This window comes from Lytechinus pictus, unplaced genomic scaffold (assembly GCF_037042905.1).
Source record: "Lytechinus pictus isolate F3 Inbred unplaced genomic scaffold, Lp3.0 scaffold_29, whole genome shotgun sequence".
Classification (NCBI taxonomy): Eukaryota; Metazoa; Echinodermata; class Echinoidea; order Temnopleuroida; family Toxopneustidae; genus Lytechinus; species Lytechinus pictus.
Genome location: NW_026974149.1, coordinates 147,836 through 170,853, shown reverse-complemented (window position 1 = coordinate 170,853; position 23,018 = coordinate 147,836). Strand labels below are relative to the sequence as shown.

The 23,018-nt window shown below is 35.7% G+C and overlaps 2 protein-coding genes across 2 annotated transcripts; both read left to right on the top strand.

Moving 5' to 3' along the window:
- Positions 1-2,355: 2,355 nt before the first annotated feature.
- On the top strand, positions 2,356-15,172 carry LOC135158089 (alpha-(1,3)-fucosyltransferase 7-like). The gene has a single exon (XM_064115374.1). It carries the CDS (start codon positions 2,553-2,555, stop codon positions 3,756-3,758), a length of 1,206 nt encoding a protein of 401 aa, XP_063971444.1. The 5' UTR covers positions 2,356-2,552; the 3' UTR covers positions 3,759-15,172.
- Positions 15,173-21,211: 6,039 nt separating this feature from the next.
- On the top strand, positions 21,212-22,627 carry LOC135158091 (uncharacterized). The gene has a single exon (XM_064115375.1). It carries the CDS (start codon positions 21,212-21,214, stop codon positions 22,625-22,627), a length of 1,416 nt encoding a protein of 471 aa, XP_063971445.1.
- The last annotated feature ends 391 nt before the right edge of the window (positions 22,628-23,018 follow it).

Below are 23,018 nucleotides of genomic sequence, written 5' to 3'. Positions count from 1 at the left end.
GAAACTTTCGGAATAGCAAACATTTTTAATAACGCCACAAATGTTCGGATTAACGAACATCGAGGTATAGGCGATTTACGTGTTTCGGAATTACGAACCTTCGGAATTACGAAGTGTGACCGAATTTTGCATTATAATTGTAGTTGAAACTTACGTATTTTTAATGCATAAGAGGGGGGCGGGGTTATGCTATGAATAATGCATGAGGCCTTGGCTTAGGGAGCATCAGTCCTTTTAGTACCCAGTAGCACGTACGTGAACCGCCTATAGATTATGTATCAACTCAGCGGAGCCCGCCATTATAAAAACCCTCTCGCGGTAGGTCGCCTACATGTAGCAATCTTGTTAGCAACGCTTACGAGCATCGTCTTGCTCACTCTCCAAAATGTCTGCGATATTAAAATCCTAAAAAACCAATGGAATCGTAACATTTAGTAAGGCTATGAATGTTTATCATTTACAATGACTATCTGTGTATCAACCCATATCGAATTTACAAGCAAGTGTGGGTAAGAAGGCGAATTACCAGTCATTGTGATGTGTGATACAATATGCCAAAATTTATGAAAATATAACGTTAATTTTATATAGCATTTCAAAATCCTTAAATTCAATATCTTCATATTTTTTATTGTTTTTAAAAACGTCTTATTACATTTACTAGAATTTTTCCCAACTGATAACGTTGGTAGACTATTTTCTCCATCATTGATAAGAAAATGTCAGGCGTTCAAAATCAGGGCATTTTTTGGTTATATTTCTAAAAGAAAATCGTTAGATTCGAACTACTATACTATTGTTCTCCCGAAAAAGGGTTATCATCTCATAATGTTGTGTACATGATACATAACATTAAATCTTACGAGTGTAGCAATCAATGTTGGATAACATTTTTCACGATGAGTTTCGTAATGAAGAGAAATATCAAGCTCATTCTTAGCACGCGAGCTGAAGAATGACAAATTTTAGCGTGTGCAGGGCAGGGCTGATCGCCCTGGCTGTCCGTTCAGATTATCCAGTCCGATACTGGAGTTTGGTGGTATATTCCACGTTGGTTGGTGGAATTTGCCACCTGACACCTGCAGCATGACCAGTATGAGACTAGATAATCCCGTCCGACACACTAGGGATCAGCCCCGTCTGCGCACGCTAAAATCTATCATTCTGCGGCTCGCGTGCTAAGAATGAACTTGATTTTGTCTCCTCATTACGAAACTCATCGTGAAAAATGTTATCTAACATGGATTACTACACTCCTAAAATGTATTGTTATGTATCATTTACACAACAATATGAGATGATAACACTCCTTCGGGCGAATCTAACAATTTTCCTTTAGAAACATATAAAAAAATTAACCTGATTTTGAAGGCCTGTCATTTCCTCATAAAGCCAGGAAACAGTAATCTATCAACAATATCAGTTCGGAAAAAAATATAGTAAATGTAATAAGATGTTTTTTTTTAAATTAAAAATTATGAAGATATTGAAAATAAGATTTTTTAAATGCTATATAAAATTTACGATATATTTTCATAAATTTTTGCACTTTGTATCACTCATTAAAATGACTGATAATTCATAATATAACCGACACTTGTCTTTCAATTCGGTATGAGTTTGTACACCGACAGTCAATGTTAATGATAAACATTCATAGCCTTACTAAATTTTAACGATTCCATTGGTTTGTAGGATCTTAATATCGCAGACATTATGGAGATTGAACAAAACTATGCTAACAGGCGTTGCTAACAGAGTTGCTAGGCGTGAAAATCCGATTTAGCTCCGCCCACTTTTTACGCTGAGTTGGAGGGATTTACGTACGTGGTATGAATGCCATCGTGCACCTGACCATGGAAGTAAAGGATGTACTAACAGAGGAATGCAAATTAATTTATGTTGCTTCCAGTTTCTGAATAGTTACATGAAATACACAAGCACACTGTAGCATTTAGTGGCGACCTTTCATGTCATCAGTTTCATGGGAAACTGAAAAATTATTTGTATTAAAAAGAGAGTGCAAGTATTTCTAATTCTATTTGATCACAAAATATGGATATTAAATACACGACGAAATATATTATTAAGTCTTACCATATGTCCTAAATATTAAGATAATTATTGTATGATAACACTCAAAATTTGGAAATAATCCCTCAGAATTTGACATTTTTTAAAACATCAATAGATAATCGATAAAATATCGATGCGTTTGTGTCTGAAGGCATAAACACATTGGTAGTATATGTTGTCGAAAAGCGGCGAAAGGGAATGATTTGGCCTACAGCATATTTTAAGACAATTAAACAAAAGAAAAATCGTTTTGACACGTCGTGGGTAGGAGAGTACCCCAACCCCTCACTCCCATTGTGCTAGCCAAACATTTGCAACAGTGCCCGCAACTAGGCGACAACATTGTTTCGCCTTTGTAGGCATGCACATCTTCCAAACTGTTTAGAAATCATTTATTTATTGCGGTCAGTGTTAATGCGTACGTTGCTGTGCAAAGCTGTGTCAGAGCTCACTGGAATATTTAGCATGAAATAAGCATGGAGCAAACGACAAGAAATACGTTCATATTTCTGAACTTCATTTTTTTCCTTTTTGCTTGCTATATTCAAGCAAACTTTCTATCAACTCCCAACTATTTGTTTCGAGATATTACTAGGAAAGAGATCAGGCCACCTTATCAGCAATTCAACAGGACAGTTTTTTTCGAATCTGAAAACAAAACACGGTGTTACCGGCAGGTACAGGTATGGCGTGGGAGCAGCACACCGCAAAAATTGATAAAGGCTGAATGTCCAGAGCTAACCTGCGGGATAAATTTAGTAAAGGATACAAGTTATGAAACTATGGTAAATAGTGATGCCATCATTTTTTATCATCTCTCTTCATGGAACTGGGTAGAATTACAGAGGCGGCGACCAATGAATCAAGCTTGGATTTTTTATTCCAGAGAAAGTCCTCCATTGACTGGCAGATATGCAGTACCCCCCAATAAGCTTGATCGTATATACAATTTTACAATGACATACAGGCTGTCATCAACCATACCGATATCATATGGGGTATACCATAGCGGCATTGGGCAGATATCTTCTGATGACAATCGAAATTGGGCCGAGGGAAAAACTGGATTAATAGCTTGGGTTTCATCGAAATGCCGTGGACGCGGACGGCAGTCTTGGCGGCGACTTGAATTTGTAGAAACACTTGCAAAGCACATTAGCGTCGACACTTATGGATATTGTGGAAACAAAGTGTGCAAAAGAAGGTCGGACTTTTGCCGGAGTGTATTAAGGAATCACAAATTTTACCTCGCACTGGAAAACCATGAATGCAGAGACTATATCACGGAGAAGTTCTGGAAAAACGCTCTCCTTCACGAAAGTGTACCCATCGTCTATGGCGCTCCACGGAAAGATTACGAACGCGTTGCCCCGCCCAATTCGTTTATACATCTACAGGATTTTAAAAATTTCAGCGACCTAGTTTACTACATAAACCTATTGAATTCGAACGATACCCTATATAATATGTATTTTGAATGGAAGAAGAAAGGATCAATACAATGTACAGGGAATGAAACAGTTGTTCTCAAATCTCCTTTTTTGTGTAAAGTGGTTTCCATACTTTTAGACCAGCATTTGCTTACGTCAAACAGCAAAGAAGGAAGGAAAAAGCACCCATCAATACATGAATATTGGACAACCTCCTGCATGACACCAACAGGCTTTCCTCGTGACTTTTGATGTCGCCCAGTTTTAAGCGGTAAAATAAAGAAAACAATGCATCTTTCTGCTGAGTCAATCAAAGTATTAAAAAAAATTGATAGATTGTTGTTGTTCAGATGTAAAAAAGTTTAGAAGAAGTAACATACCAATCTATATCAATAGCTTCTTGTTATCCACTGTGTCTTTATATTCATGTTTATCCCCCATTTTGGCAAATATTTTATCCATTTACACATAATATCTTTATTCATTTTTTTTATTGGGTTTATGAATATTTTTGTTGTGGCAGCTTTTGGTCTAAGCAATTTCGGTCTGAAGCAAAATATCACCAGCAACCCGAAATATACGAATAAGCCTGAGAGAATGTTTTCTGTAATTAGCCAAGAAGGTAAATTGGACTTTGAGAACACCAATACAAAAATTGCTTTCTGCTTATAGTCCGGCAGCCCAGGATATTTATTCAACCGAATGCCGGACAAGCAAATGCCCCCATTGCTGGATGAAATAGTCCCTAAAATTCACATAAATGAATTGCTGTCGGGTTTTATACGTGGTCTTCCCGACAAAATAACGTAATATATGACATCACTACAAATTGACTCTTTTTCACCCTTTTTCAGACAGTCTACATATAGCCCGAAATCGAGAGAGTCAATCTCCGCTAAAATATGCCTGATTTTATTTTAACTTTCAGAATATTATTTTTATTTATTAATCGATTAATATAAGAAAATCAGCAACATAAATTTTTGTTTACATATGCAAATTTGGTCATGAAAATGTATATCATTAGTTTTGAAGATTTTTTGCTTAAAAAAATTGCCGAAAATGGATAAGGAATTTTATTTTCTATTCTATTGTACTTCATATGATGTATTTTCCCTCAAACATCAAATCATTCTTTTTGTCAATCATCTCTACTTTTAGTCCAGTAGATATGTGAAAAAGATGCTCGAATCTGGCAGAAAGTGTGAAATTTGGCGTACTGGCGTATTTTTGGGCGCTGATTAAAAAAATTGCCGGCCCCAAGCGATTTGACCATCGGGTCGGCCGCCATTTTGAAATCCAAGATGGCCGCCATGAAAAATCATTAAATGTCATTTTCTTGAGTTTTTCACGTCATGTGACACTGAAATTTGGCATATATGGGTATTTTGAGGCACTGATTTCAAATATTGCCGGTCCCCAGCAATTTGACCATTTGGCCGGCGGCAAAATGGCCGCCATCTTGAAATCCAAGATGGCCGCCATGATATATTATTGCAATAATTTTCTCGAGTTTTATATGAACTGCGGTCTTGAAATTTGGCATATAGGCCTAATTTGGGGTGCTGATTTCAAAAATTGCCGGCCCCAAGCGATTTGACCATCAGGTCGGCCGCCATTTTGAAATCCAAAATGGCCACCATGAAAAATCATTAAATATTATTTTCTTGAGTTTTTCATGTCACTTGACACTGAAATTTGGCATAAAGGGGTATTTTGAGGCACTGATTTCAAATATTGCCGGCCCCCAGCAATTTGACCATTTGGCCGGCGGCAAAATGGCCGCCATCTTGAAATCCAAGATGGCCGCCATGATATATTATTGCAATCATTTTCTCGAGTTTTATATGAACTGCGGTCTTGAAATTTGGCATATAGGCTTAATTTGGGGTGCTGATTTCAAATATTGCTGGCCCCAAGTGATATGACCATCGGGTCGGCCGCCATTTTGAAATCCAAGATGGCCGCCATGAGAAATCATTAATGTCATTTTCTTGAGTTTTACATGACGTGTGACACTGAAATTTGGTATACAGGGGTATTTTTAGGCACTGATTTCAAATATTGCCTGCCTCCAGTAATTTGACAATTTGGACGGCGGCAAAATGGCCGCCATTTTGAATTCCAAGATGGCCGCCACGAAAAGTAATTAAATGTCATTTTCTTGAGTTTTACATAATATGTGACTCTGAAATTTGGCATGTAGGGGTATTTTGAGGCACTGATGTCAAATTTTGCCGGCCCCCAGCAATTTGACCTCCAGGTCAGCAGCAAAACGGCCGCCATCTTAAAATCCAAGATGGCCGCCATGAAAGATAATTTGCTTAAGGCTTACGTATGGCCTGTAACACCTTAAATTTAGAGAAAACTTGATCTTTGCATCCTTGATCAATGAAAAGAACATAATAAATAGATGCTATTTTGAATTCCAATATGGTTACCAAGTTTAAATGATGTACAACATTATAATGGTGAGTAAAACCCATTGTATAGGCACTGAAAACAAATCCAACACAACCACATCTTTGTCCGTTGCAAGGATTACAATAATTTGGCACCCTTAATTGCTGATATAGATGTTACGTAAGTATGAAGCACCATACATAAACAAACCAGCTAGCTTCTTCTGCAGTTACACATTTGAAGTGGCTTTGGTTGAATAATAACCATCCGGAACAATCATTTTCTGTTGACAGGCTGTAAATTATTTCTTCATATGATCTGCAGTATTGCACTTTGATATATCGACGGAGTGTGGGGTGCTTATTTCAAATATTGCTGGCCCTCGATCTGATCCCGAGTCATAAGCAAAATGTCAGCCATCTTGAAATCCAAGATGGCTGCCATGAAAAAAGATCATTGAAAAAAAATCACTTTATCTAGTATCACATAACGTATTATTTTAAAGTATGGCATCTAGGGATATTAAAAATGCCCCCAGTAATCTGTCCAATAGATATGCTGCAAAATGGCCACCTTCTTGAAATCTAAAGAGGATCGACTGTAATGAAAACTAATCAAAATAATTTTCTTGGTTTTAAATAATTTGAGGCACTGCATTTTAGACATACAGGCAGGTTTTTGGCCTGCTGGTTTTAGAATATTGCTCCAATAATTGCAATATTTTATTACAAATCAACATGAAGAAAACTGCTCCAGACTTGAAGTACTGATGGTTATAGTAGTATGATGATGATGATGATGAAATTAATATTAATGATGGATGATAATACACATTTTATTGTTCAAAATAAAATTCAGTAACAGAAATGCTCCGAAAATTTATTTTGCCCATACCCTGTAGATCATGAGCTCGGCAGCAACTTAGCAGCGCCACATCGGACGTTGCTGTATCCCTTAAAAAGGGGAGTTCACCATGGAGAAAAGTTTGTTGTAAAAACAAAAGAAAATATGATATAAAAAAGATATTGGTGGATCCATCAAAGATATTGGAATTCTAAGTTTTTGATTTGTGACGTCATATAGGCTACTGTACGAGCAGCTGCCCCATTATATTGTGTGATATAAAATGCATAAATGGTTCATCATGGGTATTTTTTTTTCTTTCTGGAGCGGGTGTGAAATCATTTGTTTGTTGATATACTGAGGGTTCAATAAAAATCATTTTCATTTTATTTGAGGAGGCTACATTTCATTGATTTTGTAGTATAAGAAACATGGGGGAACTGCTTGCATCTGACGTCACAAATACACCAAATGAAATTCCAATAGCTTTTAAAATATTTGATGAAATTTCCTCAAACCTTCAATATTTTTTTCATTATATATTCTGTTATTGTTTCAATAAACTTTTTGTCAGGTTGAACTTTCCTTTTAATTCGTTGACCGACAAACAGGTTAGAAGCAACTCCCCTCTTTTAACATCTTTTGGTCTGATGCTGTCGGAGCTTGAACTCCCGATTGTGAGGCGAACATGCACCCATTGTCAGATTGTCGAACACACGATGGATATCCAAAAATGTCAAATTTCAAAATAATAACTACGTTATAATTATGATACTTGATTTATTTTAATGATTTTTTTTATGGCAGCCATCTTGGATTTCAAGATGGCTGCCATAAATTGGATGAACATGACTGAATTCGAAAGAAGTCTATGGAGATCACAGGGCAATCCCAGTTGTGGGCGATGCCATCAAACTTAACACACGTGTAGAAAGCAACTTGGACGCCAAAAGAAAGCTTATTTTTTTCTCTTTCGACTGATGATACCAGAGGCGTCGATCCTGGGGGGCAGGGGGGGGGGCGATCGCCAAACCAATGAAAATATTGGGGGGGGGGGCAAACATATCGTTTTGCCCCCCAATAATTCCGCATGTGCAAAAAATAAAATAAGATTTTAATGTTACACAGAAATCAGCAAGCGAGATTGAAATACACAACTCGTTCTTTATTTAAAATCATGCTCAAAATGTCCGCTTTTCAGATTGGAATATAAAAATTTTCAGCTCGCGCTTCGCGCTTGCATCATTTCTGTAGAATAAACCCATACTTTTCATGATTAATAGGTGAATAGAATGTCCCGTTTTCAGTTCTAAACCTCGAAATAACTCGCGCTTCGATTTGCAATAATCTTTTGTTGGATAGATCTTGTTCTTTATTAAAAACGTCCATTAAACTCAATTTTTTCTGATCGAAATATCTAGATTTTCAGCTCGCGCTTCGAGCTCGCATTCATTTGTTGGTGAGGTATGTGTCTCTATCTTATGAGTCTATATTATATATTTATATATATAGGCATATATGTGTGTGTGTGTGTGTGTGTGTGTGTATGTTTGTTTGTTTTGTGTGATCGAGCGCCTTTGGAAAGTTGATTTTATGATTTTGCCCCCCCCCCCCAATCTGAAAAATGGATCGGCGCCCCTGGATGATACATATATTTTGATTACTTGAAAACACTTGGTTATTTACCATCTAATCAAAAGACACATTTTATTTCACCCAAGACCACAATAATATATGCACGTGCATAAGCCCGTTTTTATACAGTATTCAATGGGGCTTCCACAATGTGCCCGTACCGCACGTTCCAGGTACGAATTTTGTGTTTCATTTTTAGCCATCGAACTTATGACGATATACATTGTTTAGCTCAAAATTTTACATTTTCTTGTCGTAAAATTATGAATTCCTCGATATATAATTTGCAAGAGAAGTTCAGTTGTTGAAATATCATATCGTATGCGATATAGCTCCCATCGTTTTGCCTGTAAAGCGGGAAATCTATGCAGTTTCAGACTCGTAGCAAGAAGGATTGGCGATAGTACCATGACAAATCTGTGTGGTGGAATAGTGTATTCCATGAAGGGTGAAATCAAGCTCATACAACAACGGTCACCCTTCGCACCCATTGTTCACCCGACATGTATATCTACCATGCACCCCTATTGATCTCAATCGACGTGTCTTTATGTATTGGTTATACGCTTAAGTGCACTCGAAAGTTTGCAGTGAAAGGGAGAAGAAATTTGGGGTCTTATTTTTCGATATACATGTCGGCCATCTTGGATTTCAAAATGGCGGCCGACCTGATGGTCCAATCACTTGGGGCCAGCAATATTTGAAATCAGCACCCCGAATTAAGCCTATATGCCAAATTTCAATACCACAGTCCACATAAAACTCGAAAAATTATTGCAATAATATGTCATGGCGGCCATCTTGGATTTCAAGATGGCGGCCATTTTGCCTCTGACCAAATGGTCAAATTGCTGGGGGCCGGCAATATTTGAAATCAGCACCTCAAAATACCCAAACTGTGCCAAATTTTAGTGTCACATGTCATGTAAAACTCAAGAAAATTACATTAATGATTTCTTATGGCGGCCATTTTTTATTTCAAAATGGCAGCCGACCCGTTGGTCAAATCACTTGGGACCGGCAATATTTGAAATCAGCGCCCCGAATTAAGCCTTTATGCCAAATTTCAAGACCGCAGTTCATATAAAACTCGAGAAAATGATTGCAATAATATATCATGGTGGCCATCTTGGATTTCTAGATGGCGGCCATTTTGCCGCCGGCCAAATGGTCAAATTGCTGGGGACCGGTAATATTTGAAATCAGTGCCTCAAAATACCCATATATGCCAAATTTCAGTGTCACATGCCATGTAAAACTCAAGAAAATGACATTTAATGATTTTTCATGGCGGCCATCTTGGATTTCAAAATGGCGGCCGACCCGATGGTCAAATCGCTTGGGGCCGGCAATTTTTGAAATCAGCACCCCAAATTAGGCCTATATGCCAGATTTCAAGACCGCAGTTCATATAAAACTCGAGAAAATTATTGCAATAATATATCATGGCGGCCATCTTGGATTTCAAGATGGCGGCCATTTTGCCGCCGGCCAAATGGTCAAATTGCTGGGGACCGGTAATATTTGAAATCAGTGCCTCAAAATACCCATATATGCAAAATTTCAGTGTCACATGCCATGTAAAACTCAAGAAAATGACATTTAATGATTTTTCATGGCGGCCATCTTGGATTTCAAAATGGCGGCCGACCCGATGGTCAAATCGCTTGGGGCCGGCAATTTTTTAAATCAGCGCCCAAAAATACCCCTGTGTGCCAAATTTCACACTTTCTGCCAGATCCGAGCATCTTGGCCATTTTTTGTCACATAACCGCTCCACTATTTTAGAAAATATAATGTCGAAAATGTGAAATGTCCAACAAGCCTAACACTAAAAATAAAAATCGGATGTAAAATAAGAAAGTTATGACATCTAAAGTTTCTCTTGATTTTACAAAACAGTTGTACATGCACAAAATGATCGGTTTGGAAATTAGGCGACTGATGACATCACTCACTATTTATTTTATATTTCATTATATAAAATATATTAAAAATCCCCTCATTGCTATTGAAACAAAGTTTCATTCCTCCCTTAACATGTAGAATTACCATTATCTTTTTTTTTTCAAGATTTTTTTTTCTCAACTCATTCAATACATAAGTATCACATGCACAGATACATCGTAATTGAAAACAATAGCATACATTTTAAACAATTCAAATAAATGGTACATTTTGTATACAAAATATTCATTTTTTTTCGATGCACGGTCATCAAATTACGTTTAAAAGCGATAATTCTCGCGGTTGTTTCAATTTTTCCAAACCAAGCATAAAATGAGCAAGAGTGGGTTTTATATTTCTGTATTTACACGAATAAATGATATATTTTGCAAACAACACAATAATATTGCTAAGATGAAAATTATTGAGGGTTATAACTCCAAAACAAATTTCAATGTCACTGAATTGTGTACTTCTTATATGCTTCGCCTTCAACAACTCATGAACTTTGTTCCAAAATGAAATTACATATTTACATCTAAGAAATAGATGAGCAATTGTTTGAACGTGGTTTTCACAGAAATTACATAAAGGAGAATCTTTTACTCCAATTTTTAATAAAAAATATTGTGTTTAAATTCTTCTGTAAATGAATTTTAATTGGAAGTTTCGAAGTCTATTGTCAATTGATGACTTATACAAAAGAGGGAAGCGAGAGTTCCAAATATGAGAGTCTGACAAATTATCACTCAAATCATCTTGCAATTTGATTTCTTGGTTCGTCATAGAAAGGGACATGTTCCTTTCTAAAAAAAATATTATAACACAATTTCGTAACCTTTTTACTTTTCGTAAAATGACTTAATCTTTCATCTACCATGTGATAATCGTGATTGATGTCATGGACATTTTTTATTAACATTTTCCATTCTAATGGTATAGCATGTAATAGAGAAAAAGAAATAGCATGAAAACGATTAATTTCCAAATTTATTACATATTTGTTCATATGTCATAAATGAACCGTCTACATTTAAAACATCTTTGACATATCGCATACCAGCTTGGAACCAGTTTCTGTATAAAATTATTATTTTATCAACTTTGATGTGTGAGTTAAGCCAAAGAGTTTGAGAGATAATTTCTTTAAATTTTACAGGGTTGTAGTATTCATAAAAAGTCCATACATAAAGAACGTCTTTCCAAAATACATTATCAAAGTTGATATGCAAATCAACAGACTTCATATTACATTGAAAAAAACAAATCGTCAAACCTGTTAAGTAACCGTTTCAAAAACAGTTTCCACTTCACATTATTGTCCGTGTCTAACTAACGCTTTACCCAAGCTGTTTTTATTGCATAATTAAAATTCCACACATGTGGCATTCTAAGCCCGCCTTCTTTATAATCGTTGTAAAGTAAAGATCTTTTTATCCTATCTGGCTTGTTGCTCCATAGGAAGTTAAATAAGAGTTGTTGCAGTTCAACAAAAAAATTGGTGTGGTGGATTCGGTATTATACCAAATACATATATAAATTTCGGGATTATAAGCGTTTTTAAAATCACAATTTTGCCGTATAGGGTAAGAGTTCTAAGATTCCAAATGCGAAGTGTCGATTTCACTTCTTTAACTTGTTGTTTGTAAATGAGCTCATAATAATTATGGCAATCGTTAAGTGGAATTTTTATACCAAGATACAAAATGAAATCACTTGGCCATGAGAGAGGAGTATCTCGACAAACAAAACCTTCAAAATTACCAAGTCTAACGACGTTACATTTATCAATATTAACTTTCAGTCCTGACATATAGTTAAAATCATTCAAAACTTTTAAACACATCTGCAAATTGGATTCGGTGGGATGGAGAAAAATCACAGTATCGTCTGCATATTGGCTTAATTTTAAATCATAATTTTCTATGGAGATTCCTTTTATATTCTTATGTTGACGAATCATTATACCTAGAATTTATAGTACAAATTTCTAGTACAAATTGTTACAAAGCCTAGAAATAAAGAAAAAAAGAATTTGAAGAATTACAAGAAGAACAAGTCCGCGGAAACATTGTAAGGACGAGAGCAAAATGGGTGGCGGAAGGAGAACGGAATACAAAATATTTTTTTCAATTTGGAAAAAAAAAATTATGAAAAGAAATGTATTACAAAATTGGAGACAAGTAATGGTCTTGTTACAGATATGAAAAAAATACTGGAAGAAGAGAGATTTTTCTATGGTAAACTCTATTCATCAGAAGAGAGTGTAGAGACTTTGAATTTTCTTGACGACCTAAATATACCAAAACTAAGTTAAAATGTACGATCTTTGTTGAGTAAAAAAATAACAGAAAAGGAATGTTTTGATGTGATGTGTACTTTTGCTAACGATAAAACATCGGGTTCAGACGGTCTTCCAATAGAATTTTATAGAACTTTTTGGAACGATATCAACACTCTATTATGTGCCGTTTTCAATGAATGTTATGAAATTAATTCGCTTTGCCCATCAATGCGGAGAGGAGTCATTACCTTAATCCCCCAAAAATACAAAAATATACTTCTTTTGAAAAACTGGCGTCCTATTTCACTATTGAATAATGATTATAAAATTTTGGCTAAGATCATTTCATTTAGGTTAAAAAAAGTATTAGACCCAATTATTCATGAAGAACAGTGTGGCTTCTTAAAAGGCCGTTACATCGGCGAGAATATTAGACTGTTTATTGACACAATGGATTATTGTAAATATAGAAATATACTGGGTGTTGCACTCTGTATAGCTTTCGAAAAAGCATTCGACATGGTTGATTGGAAGTTTTTGTATACAGTATTACGTAAGTTTGGTTTTGATGAATGTTTTGTACGTTGGATACAATTGTTATACTCTAACATTGAAGGATGTGTCATCAATAACGGATTCTCCTCAGGCTTATTATATTCACTCGCGTCGCGTTGGTAATCACACGCGTTTTTTATTTCTGACGAATTTTTTTCATTTCGGTGCGATTTTTTTTCTAACGTTGTCTTCAATGGGACAAACACGCTGGGAAAATAAAATGAAATTGAAATTCGAGTTTCGTTTTAAGCCGGCAAGTGCCTTAAATAAGATGTACTCGACTACTGTTTTAACATAACAAACAAGCAAATCAGCTATGTGGCTCAACTAACTTAGAATAGATCCGGACTTCTACTGTGTCTTATGCGAGGACTCCGAGTCGGAACTTGCCATATCTGCCACATCGATATTACATCGTATCATTCCCATATGCGGACATGCCTGCATGCAATGGCCCCAAGGCGGCCGGACCCGGCCGCGGTCGGACACGACATGCATCGGTAGCATGGAGCAAGCTAACGTGAGTCGAGCTGAGTTAGATCCCACGTTACATATGAGGCGCCGATTGTACCAATATTATATAGAACAATTATTTGTTACATAATCATTATTCATTAAATAATAATTATTATTTACACATAATTTACATTCTATTTGTAAATAATTACTATTATATAAAATAACATTTCTAATTATTTATATATAATTACAAGTAATACTTCATTATTTGTAAATAATAATAGTTCGACATTCTATTATTTATAAATAATGATTATTTGTTTTTCATTATTTATAGATACTGATTATTTGTATGATGTATTTCATTTCTGATAGTTTCTACATTATTTTGTTTATTAAGTAAGGAAGTGTTCAGTTTCCAGAAACCTGGTCCTCTTTTTGGCACAGATTTTCTCAATGACAGTGATACAAGAGAGTAATAAGATTTATAGCCAAATGATATATATGATATTTCAACAGATGATGCAAGGCTTCTCGATATAGGAAAATAATCCAATCTACTTTTTTTGGTAAAATCTGGTGAATTCCATGTATATTTATATTCATGTTTGTTTAAGGTTCTCCAAATATCTATTAAATCTATATCTAAAATCATATTGTTAATTGCATCATTACATTTTGGGTGGTTTTGAATTGGATTCGGGTACCTATATATTGTAGCATCTAACACAGTGTTAAAATCACCCTCGATAATAAATGGATCTTCCCCTTTCTCATTTAACATAGTGTGTAATCTCAACAAAAATGCATCATCGTCAATGTTTGGGCCGTACACATTGGCCACGGTAACCGGTGTACCATTCACTTTCAAAATAATTATAATAATCCTCCCCGAGTCATCACGTGTAACATTTAAAATATCATAAGCAGCAGAAGGTTTAAACAATATACATACTCCTGCACTGTCCGATCTACCGTGACTAAATACAATTTTATAGCCCCATTCTTGACACCATACATTTTCAGTGTTTGGAGTGCTATGTGTTTCTTGAAATAAGATAAGATGAAAATCAGAGTTTCTAATCCAATTAAATATACATCGTCTTTTAAAATAATTGCCTAACCCTCTCACGTTAAGAGTGCATATTTTTATGTCAATTACATTTTCTGTCATAACATAGTAAGATTGTAAGTATGCTTATAATTTTACAAGTAATAATGAATTTATGCATGGAATTACATACAAATAAACTTGCATATTTGTTCTTCAGAAAGAGTTGATATTTTATCCTAGACTTATAGGATTGTATGGATAAAACAAGAAAAAAGTAAAACATTGAATAAAAAACGAACATTGTAGATTTATATTAATGCACGCTTAAGAAAAAAATTACAAGAGGGTTCAATTTAATTCCCTTTCAGGTTCAAAAAAAGAGCAGGGACAGTTTATCTATATGCCTTCAAGATAAATTACTGTTTAACAATACAACAGTCAAAGTGAGCATCTGACACGAATAAACAGAGAAAATACTTCCAACAAGTATCCATTGTATTGTTAGTTTATGATTTTTTTTTATTGATTGATATAACTGGTGAAAGTAAATTATAGTAACTTTTTTATAAAGTTACTTTAAGCCTGATCCTAACTTCACAGTTTTATAAGTCTGACACTCGTAATGTTTTTAGAGCACCAGGAGTGTCCTTTGGTCCATCTTTGTATTTAATCATACGGGGGACAGAGTTCGGGATGAAAGCAAACTTGTTTTGCTGTCGTAAGGCGTCTTGTCAAAGGTGTGCGTGCGTCTTTTCCTTTATATTCTACGGCGAACCCGTTGAACGTGCCATTGTCAATTTTCCTTACCTAAGGGTCAGTGCTCTTGCCATTCAAGACGCCAGCGTGCCCTTTTGCAGCGAAAACGGAAGCGTGCGCTTTTATCTTTTCTTTTGACACTCCCGGTTGGCTCTCCGATAAGATGTTTTTGCATGAGCGCCCTCTATGTCCACGATATCGGCGTTTTTAGGCAAACTATTAAACGCCCGATCTCTAGTCACTGATCTGAATATCGTTGTGTCCTTGTATCGGTGTGCCTAGTCCAGTGGGGTATATTTTCCAAAGTTACGCTTTCACAATTTCTGTTGATAATTTTTCGTATCGGGTTTCAGTATATGACAAAGTTCAATTAGATTTAGATTTCATTTCTTTAATAGAACAATTAAGCTTTAGCCCTTCAGCACGAGCATGTTGTTTTATTTTGAAGAACATAACGTTAATATATTGAATTTCTGAAAGTAAGTGTTCAGGCGCGGGTAAGATTTTTGTCATCACACTGAGCCCACGTAGCATTGTCGGGTGAAAAGGAAAAATATGGAATTGTCCTTAACATCTTTGTAAACGAAATGCAAAAACCCTCGCAAAAGATACAATATAAATCATACCTGGGTCCAAAAATGACGGCATTTAAATTAATACATTGAAACGCTACTGTGACAAAAAAAAAGCATAAAATGCAAACGTTTTTTGTAGAAAAAAGGCTGAAAACTAAGAGCATCGTTGAAATCCCCCCCCCCCCTCCCCCTGACGAGAAGTTGAAGACCTTTTTTTTTTTTTGCTTGTCAATTTGTTTTTGCTGTGAAATGTCCTTTATATCCTGTTGAGGACTTTTTGGGGCGATTCTCCCCCCCCCCCCCTCCTGTGGAATATCCTAGGTGCGCCACTGCATTTGTTTAAACATTTAAATTCTAGAAACTTATTTATGCACACATAATACAGATGCCGTGCAAAACAAACGAATAAAATATCATTAGTTTGAACTTTAAAAAATAAATTGGATGCTCAAGCAGTCATATCGGTAATTGTAGCTTAAATGCACAATTCTTGAATTTCATTGCCCGAAATTCAGAACAAAAAGTACTTTCGTTACTTTGTAAGGCCATTACAAACATCTTTACCTTCGAACGAAATCAAAAGCACTTAAAAGTAAATATTGAAATTATCAAAGTTGAGGTAGTATTGACCATGAATCGAGTTGAGTAGTTATAAAGGAATTATAGCGTGTTCTATTAATCCCATTCTAAACTTTGAATTCATTCATTCATTTATTTATTCATTTTTCCAAACAAATTTTTAATGCAATAATTACAATATATAAAACATAACATTAGACAATATAAATATGAATGACCGATGAAAAATATCGCGTGAATTAAAATGCAAATTAACACATTTAAGTGACTCCGACATGATATTGGACAGGAAAAGCTATATTATCTTTATACCTGGGATCCGTTTTTATTATCTTATATAAATTTCCCCTGTGATCTAGAGTGCTCTGATACTATAGTGTTCTTGATTACCATCCAGGAGCCACAGAACCGAAGGGGGTCTGAGGCTGAGGCATCCACAAGTACCATGATTCTATGCATGGTGACCCCACCCATTCAAACCAGTCCGCTGGGGGGGGGGGGTGACTTAATTATTTCTTTCAATTTTGCTGTTCTACTTACAATATTCAATTTTGTCAACTTAATTCTAATGGTTCCTTTTTTCACCCAACTTCATTTCTTCCTTTGAATTTTTTAAAATCTTTTCTATACCTATTATTTTTTTAACCTTCACGTTTGACTTGTACAATACGTGTATATTGCCGTTGATTTCTTCTTCCTATCAAAATTAATCTGCAATGTGTGTGTGTCAAATATTGCAAATTAGATTCCCAGTGTCTAAGGTAAACATAATTTACCGACGTAAAGTTAGTAATACGAAAGCCTCTTTGGCCTATAGTTTTCATTCCAACTTTTTATTTCACCTCTTAATCGTATAGCTGCATTCTGTATAGCTTGCATATTTAAATATACAAAATAAAAATCAATAAACGTACAGGAAATGGTAATACCTCGGTCACATTTGCTCTACGGCGGCCATACGGCGAGTCGAAAACAGAAACCTCCTATATTTAGCTGGTACAAAAACTTAAAACGGCTGTTTTCGACTCGCCTTAGAACAAATGTGACCGAGGTATTTGGCATACTAGGTCAACAAGGATGGAGTGCATGCGGGTGCGGATCCTGCCGGAGTAACACAATACAATCCAATAGGCGCCGTATAAACAATAGTTGGGCTGTCAAAAGTATTGTGGTCTATTTTTTGACCTCTATAAAAGAAGTCAGTGGGTCTATATTCTGCACCTGGAGGGTACAGTTATGTAGTGAATCCGGGGGGGGGGGGGAGCATCCGGCCGGTGCGCCCCCCCCCCCCCCCCCCATTTGAAAGCCATTATCAATTTTGTTAATATAAATATGCCATTTCTATACAATTGTGCCCCCTTTGAAACTCACCGCATGTATTTTAATGAGAATATGTCGTTCATACACAAGTAATGACGTTCACTTTTGCCTGGTAAACACCCATTTTCCAAATATATTTGGTTATTAAAATACACAGAGAGATGAAAGGCAAAGGATATAACTCGAATGTTCATATTAAGGATATACCTATAAAGAGGGAAGTTACATGCTTAATTAAAAATGTGTTGATAAAAGCGAAAAGAAACAAAATCAAGGTTCTAGTATGGGGACAAAACGAGCACAAGAAAACTACCCATTTGATGCTCATTTTAATTCCCCGAAAGCCGGACGTTGAAAATAAAATGGGTCAGCGTATTGCAAGCTGTATTTAACGGCTTACCCCATTGTCAAGGTAGATTTAAATTACCCCATTCTTGATTGGGGAGACTACCCTATATTCTTGAACACTGAGGTGGTCCGACTGGTGGCGGATTTTAATAGAAAGATGACCTCTTGATTGGTTGGGGTATTTCAATAGGAGATTATCACTTTGTCAGCGCGGGTGACTCTCTTGATACTTTGATGTTCCCCGATGTGTCTTCTACTCGAAAACCGTGTTTGCTGCTAATCCTAATTATGAGACTATTTGGCATAAAAATGAAAGCCTCACTGCACCCTTTTCATAGATTTCGTTTGAAAATAAAATACTTACGTTTTAGGTAAAATTGGAATATGAGAAGGCGCTTTATGATATGTAAACCAAATGTGATTTGTTCATTAGCATCTTTATAATAAATGTTACAAAATCAAGTTTCATAGAACAAATGTTATACTCGATTTAGTTACAGCCAAAATATTTCAAAGTCATCGAGAGGGTAAGTATCAGACTTAATAATTCAAGCGTGAATTGCGAGCTTGAAAAGGGATCATTTTATCAGGGCGGATCCAGCTTTCGTCAATACAGAGAGAGGACGCAAAATTCCCCCCCCCCCCCTACAGCGCAAAGCTTAATTTTGTTGGTTTCTTTCAAGGGGGAATCCAAACAGTGAAAATTAAATTAATTTATTCATCTAATAAGCCTAATCAGAGCACGAAATCTGTCAATATTATATATAATATATTTAAGGCACTTTTGTAATTATGAATAAGATGCATGAGTAATATATTTTCAACAATCAATGTGTGCGCAAATTGCCAGCTGAAAATTGTCGATAAACTGTAATAAAATGGAGATATTGATTAGTTTGTAATAGAATTAATATTGAAATTTTCATAACTCACCAATCAAAATGCGAGCATGCAGCGCTAGCTAATACGTTTATACAATCTGACATGAATAGGGATATTTTGATAGCTAAAATGGAATACAGGAAAATAATAGGTACCTGATACACCAAATTTTGCGCAGCGGGAGCACAAAATGTTAATAATCAGACAATACAAAAAATAAATCTTTACAGAACACTTTTTAAAAAATGATTTCAATTTCCGAGCTAAAAAATGTTATGTGTATTGACTTCAAAATTTGATATTTTAAGTTCCATATGTGTAAATCACCTAAAAGGCAATGCGAGCGCGAAGCTTGAGCGAAAATGTTATATAATGACATGAAAGAATTTTTAAAAATTGTTTTCGAAGTCTTTCTCTCATCTTATTTATTCAATAGTTTTCCTCCTCCTATGTTTTTTTTTCTCCTCTCCTCTCATTTCCCTTTTTTTTTTTGTCTTTCTTTCCCCCGGCTTTTTTGCTCCGCCAATAGAGGAAGGAGGGAGGGGGCGGGCCCCTTGCCCCCCAGGATCCAACTCTGGAAAAATCTACCAGAAAGTTATAAACAGGCAGATTCAAAAGAGAAATTAAAATCCGTGTTGAAGCTTTTTTTTGGGGGGGGGTGGGGGTTAAATAGCCTTTCCCGCCGCATTTGAAGCCCCTCTACGGTTTTCAGCCTACTGTGAACTGTGCAATTACTTAAATTTTTGGTGAAAATTAGATGGCCATCCATTCTCTCTCTTTTTAATCGAAATATAATCTATGTATTTCAGGATAATGATTATGAAAACCTTTTATAACAAAACTGATAAAGGAAAAACGCGTCTCAAGTTGTACATGGTTCATTGCTGCATAATATACCAATCATCTTCATTTGTTAATATTCAATCATCAACATTATCACTGATATTATTATTCGCATTATCATGTCCGTTAATATCACTTCAAAGTTATGATTATCACTATCATCATCATAGTTATCATCATCACCATCATCATTCATTCATTATCTATTCCCAATCGTTCTCCAATATCAATTTTATATTTTATATAATTAAAAATATATGAAAGATAATGGTAATGACTATGGTGATGCTGGTAATCATGAATATTAGATCCGTTATGTGAGATAATTTATGCGATTTTACACGCTAATCGCTACTCGATGATGGTGAAAGAAATCTTTTAAATAGCACAAAAGAAGTCGGGACGGTAGTTACTACACGTACTATAATACACTATATTATTACAAAAGATTCCCCATCGGACGGGCCAACGGTCTTTTGAAGTAGGTTCATCTAATCACGACAGCGGATATAGGGAATTAAAGTATGTGAGCGTCTCCCATTGTTTTCTGTGGCGAACCCGCTGAGCATGCTATTGTCAATGATTCTCTACTATACGGGTGAGTGATCTTGCTTTTTCATGATCATAGGCCTGGGCAAAAAAATATGAACAGTTCTATGAGTATCAATGCCAAGCAATCCTGAAAGGTCAATAATGTTCAATTCTCTTGATGGAGAAGACTATAATTTATCATGGCCCTATTTGCTTTTGCTTTTAGGCCAGTAAGTGTACTAACTAATATAAATAATAATTACATTCCATTTATTTTAGAGTAATGATCTAATGTTTGATCTGATCTGAGCTGCACTGAGCTGCACTGAGCTGCACTGATCTGCACTGATCTGAGCTTTATTTTCTGTGGATTTATATGATTTCGGAACTACTCTTTCAGCAAAAGCGAAAGTCTTATAGATTTTTATCCAACAAGTGTCATTATATTTGAAAACGAGACTCTGAGAAGCTTATGAACCAACTCTTTCGATTCGGACAGCGGATTGGTAAGCCTGTCAGCGAAATTCAAAAGCACATTTACAGTAAACTAACCAACATACTAACAAAACCCAATGCTAACAGTACTTCTAATAATATTCAAACTATCCAAAAAGGGATAATGGAAACGGAAGAAACATATATTTCTTCGGGAGAAGAAGCATATTATCAAGCCGCAATTGGTAATGTAATGATGACCCCGAGCAGTAATAGAAAACATGGTATATTCCAAGCTCATCTCAATAAATCAAATGATAGAGAGAGTTCTACAGAAGTTGAGAGTGAAATGGAGTGGCGAAAAGTGGAGAGAAAAAAGAGAAAAGCAAGTACAAGAACTATAAATGAAGACGACAAGAGAGTTAGGAAAGGAAGTTTCGAAAACAAAGAAGGGTCGAGTTCAAATCGTAAAAAGCAGAATATCAGACATGTCAGAAGTGAGAATAAATCTATGATAGTAGAAATAAGAGATGTAGACGAGAATTCAAGCATAAGCAAAATAAGCCCAGCAAAACTCATTAAAGAAATCAACTCAAAGTATGGTGAGGTGAGTAAAAATATGAAAGAAAAGGGAGGCCTGAAAGTTACTTGTATTGATGAAACACAGATGAAAAAGATTTTAGAAATGACTGAATTAAGTCACACCCCTGTCAAGGTTGCACAATATATACCCATTACTCAAATCCGTGGTGTTATTCATAAAGTAGATACACTAATCACGGAGGAAGAACTCAATGAACTCTTGAAAGAACAAGGTGTGACGTATGTAAAGAGATTCAATAAAAGAATAAACGGTGAATTATCACCAACCCCTTCTGTTCTTTTAGTATTCAAAGGACCAAATCTTCCACACCATGTCTCCTTTCTATACCAAAAATATGTAGTTGATGAGTTTGTCCCTACTGTAACAAGATGCCATAAATGCCAGCAATTTGGGCACATCCAAAAGAATTGTAAGGGTCATTTAAGATGTGTAAGATGTGGTGAGGCCCACACTTTTGAAATGTGCCCCAATAAAGATAGCCCAAAATGCTTGAGATGTAACCTTAATCATTCAGCGGCCTATCAAGGATGTACCTATTATAAGGAAGCAAAAAATATTCAAAATGTCAGCCTGCAAAATAATTTAACTTATGCTCAAGCAACAAAAATATACCATCAAGAAAAAAGAGAAGAAAATCACTCGAAAGATCGTGAATCATCAAACAAGAATATTATCAAACCCCCCAAAGGAAAGAAAATCCCAGATCAACCGAATATTTTGGAAGCTAAAGTAGATCAAATACCAACGGTAAAGAGGTCGACAATAAAAACGGCGACCATATCCACTCAAACAGAAACGGCGGAAAAGTCTGTACAGACAGATGCGCAAGAATTCACTTGTAAAGAGAATAATCATAGGCCTAATGAAGCAGAAGAGTCTGGACCTGTAATTCCCGCATCCACAGAAAATGCTAGAGTCGACTTTTTGGCATTCATCACTTTTATAGTTAACAACCTTGACAAAGAAACTTCTCATTCAAACAGAATTAGATTAGTGGTTGAGGCAGCCAAGCGATGCTTAGTCATCAACGAGGTGTCTCCAGAGATGATCCACGATCGTCTTCAGTAATAAAGACAGCTCAAATACAATTAACGCTCGGCCTTTAAATATTTTACAATGGAATGCCCAAAGCATGAATGCTCACGGTCCAGACTTTTACAAAGAGCTAATAGAAAATGTAGAATTAAACTCCATCCCTGCCTTGATATGTTTACAAGAAACATGGTTCACTGATTTTAATATATTAGCAATTCCAGATTTCATCCCAGTAATAAAAAATAGAGGCCAAGGAGGAAGAGGAGGAATTGCAATATATGTGCATAAAACAGTTACTTTCAAAGAAGTCAATTTCCCTCAAATCAAGGAATATCAAAGAATTGACATTCTCACTTATGACAAGGTCATTTCATTAATCAATTATTATAATCCTTGTCAAAAGATAGAATTGCGAGATTTAGAA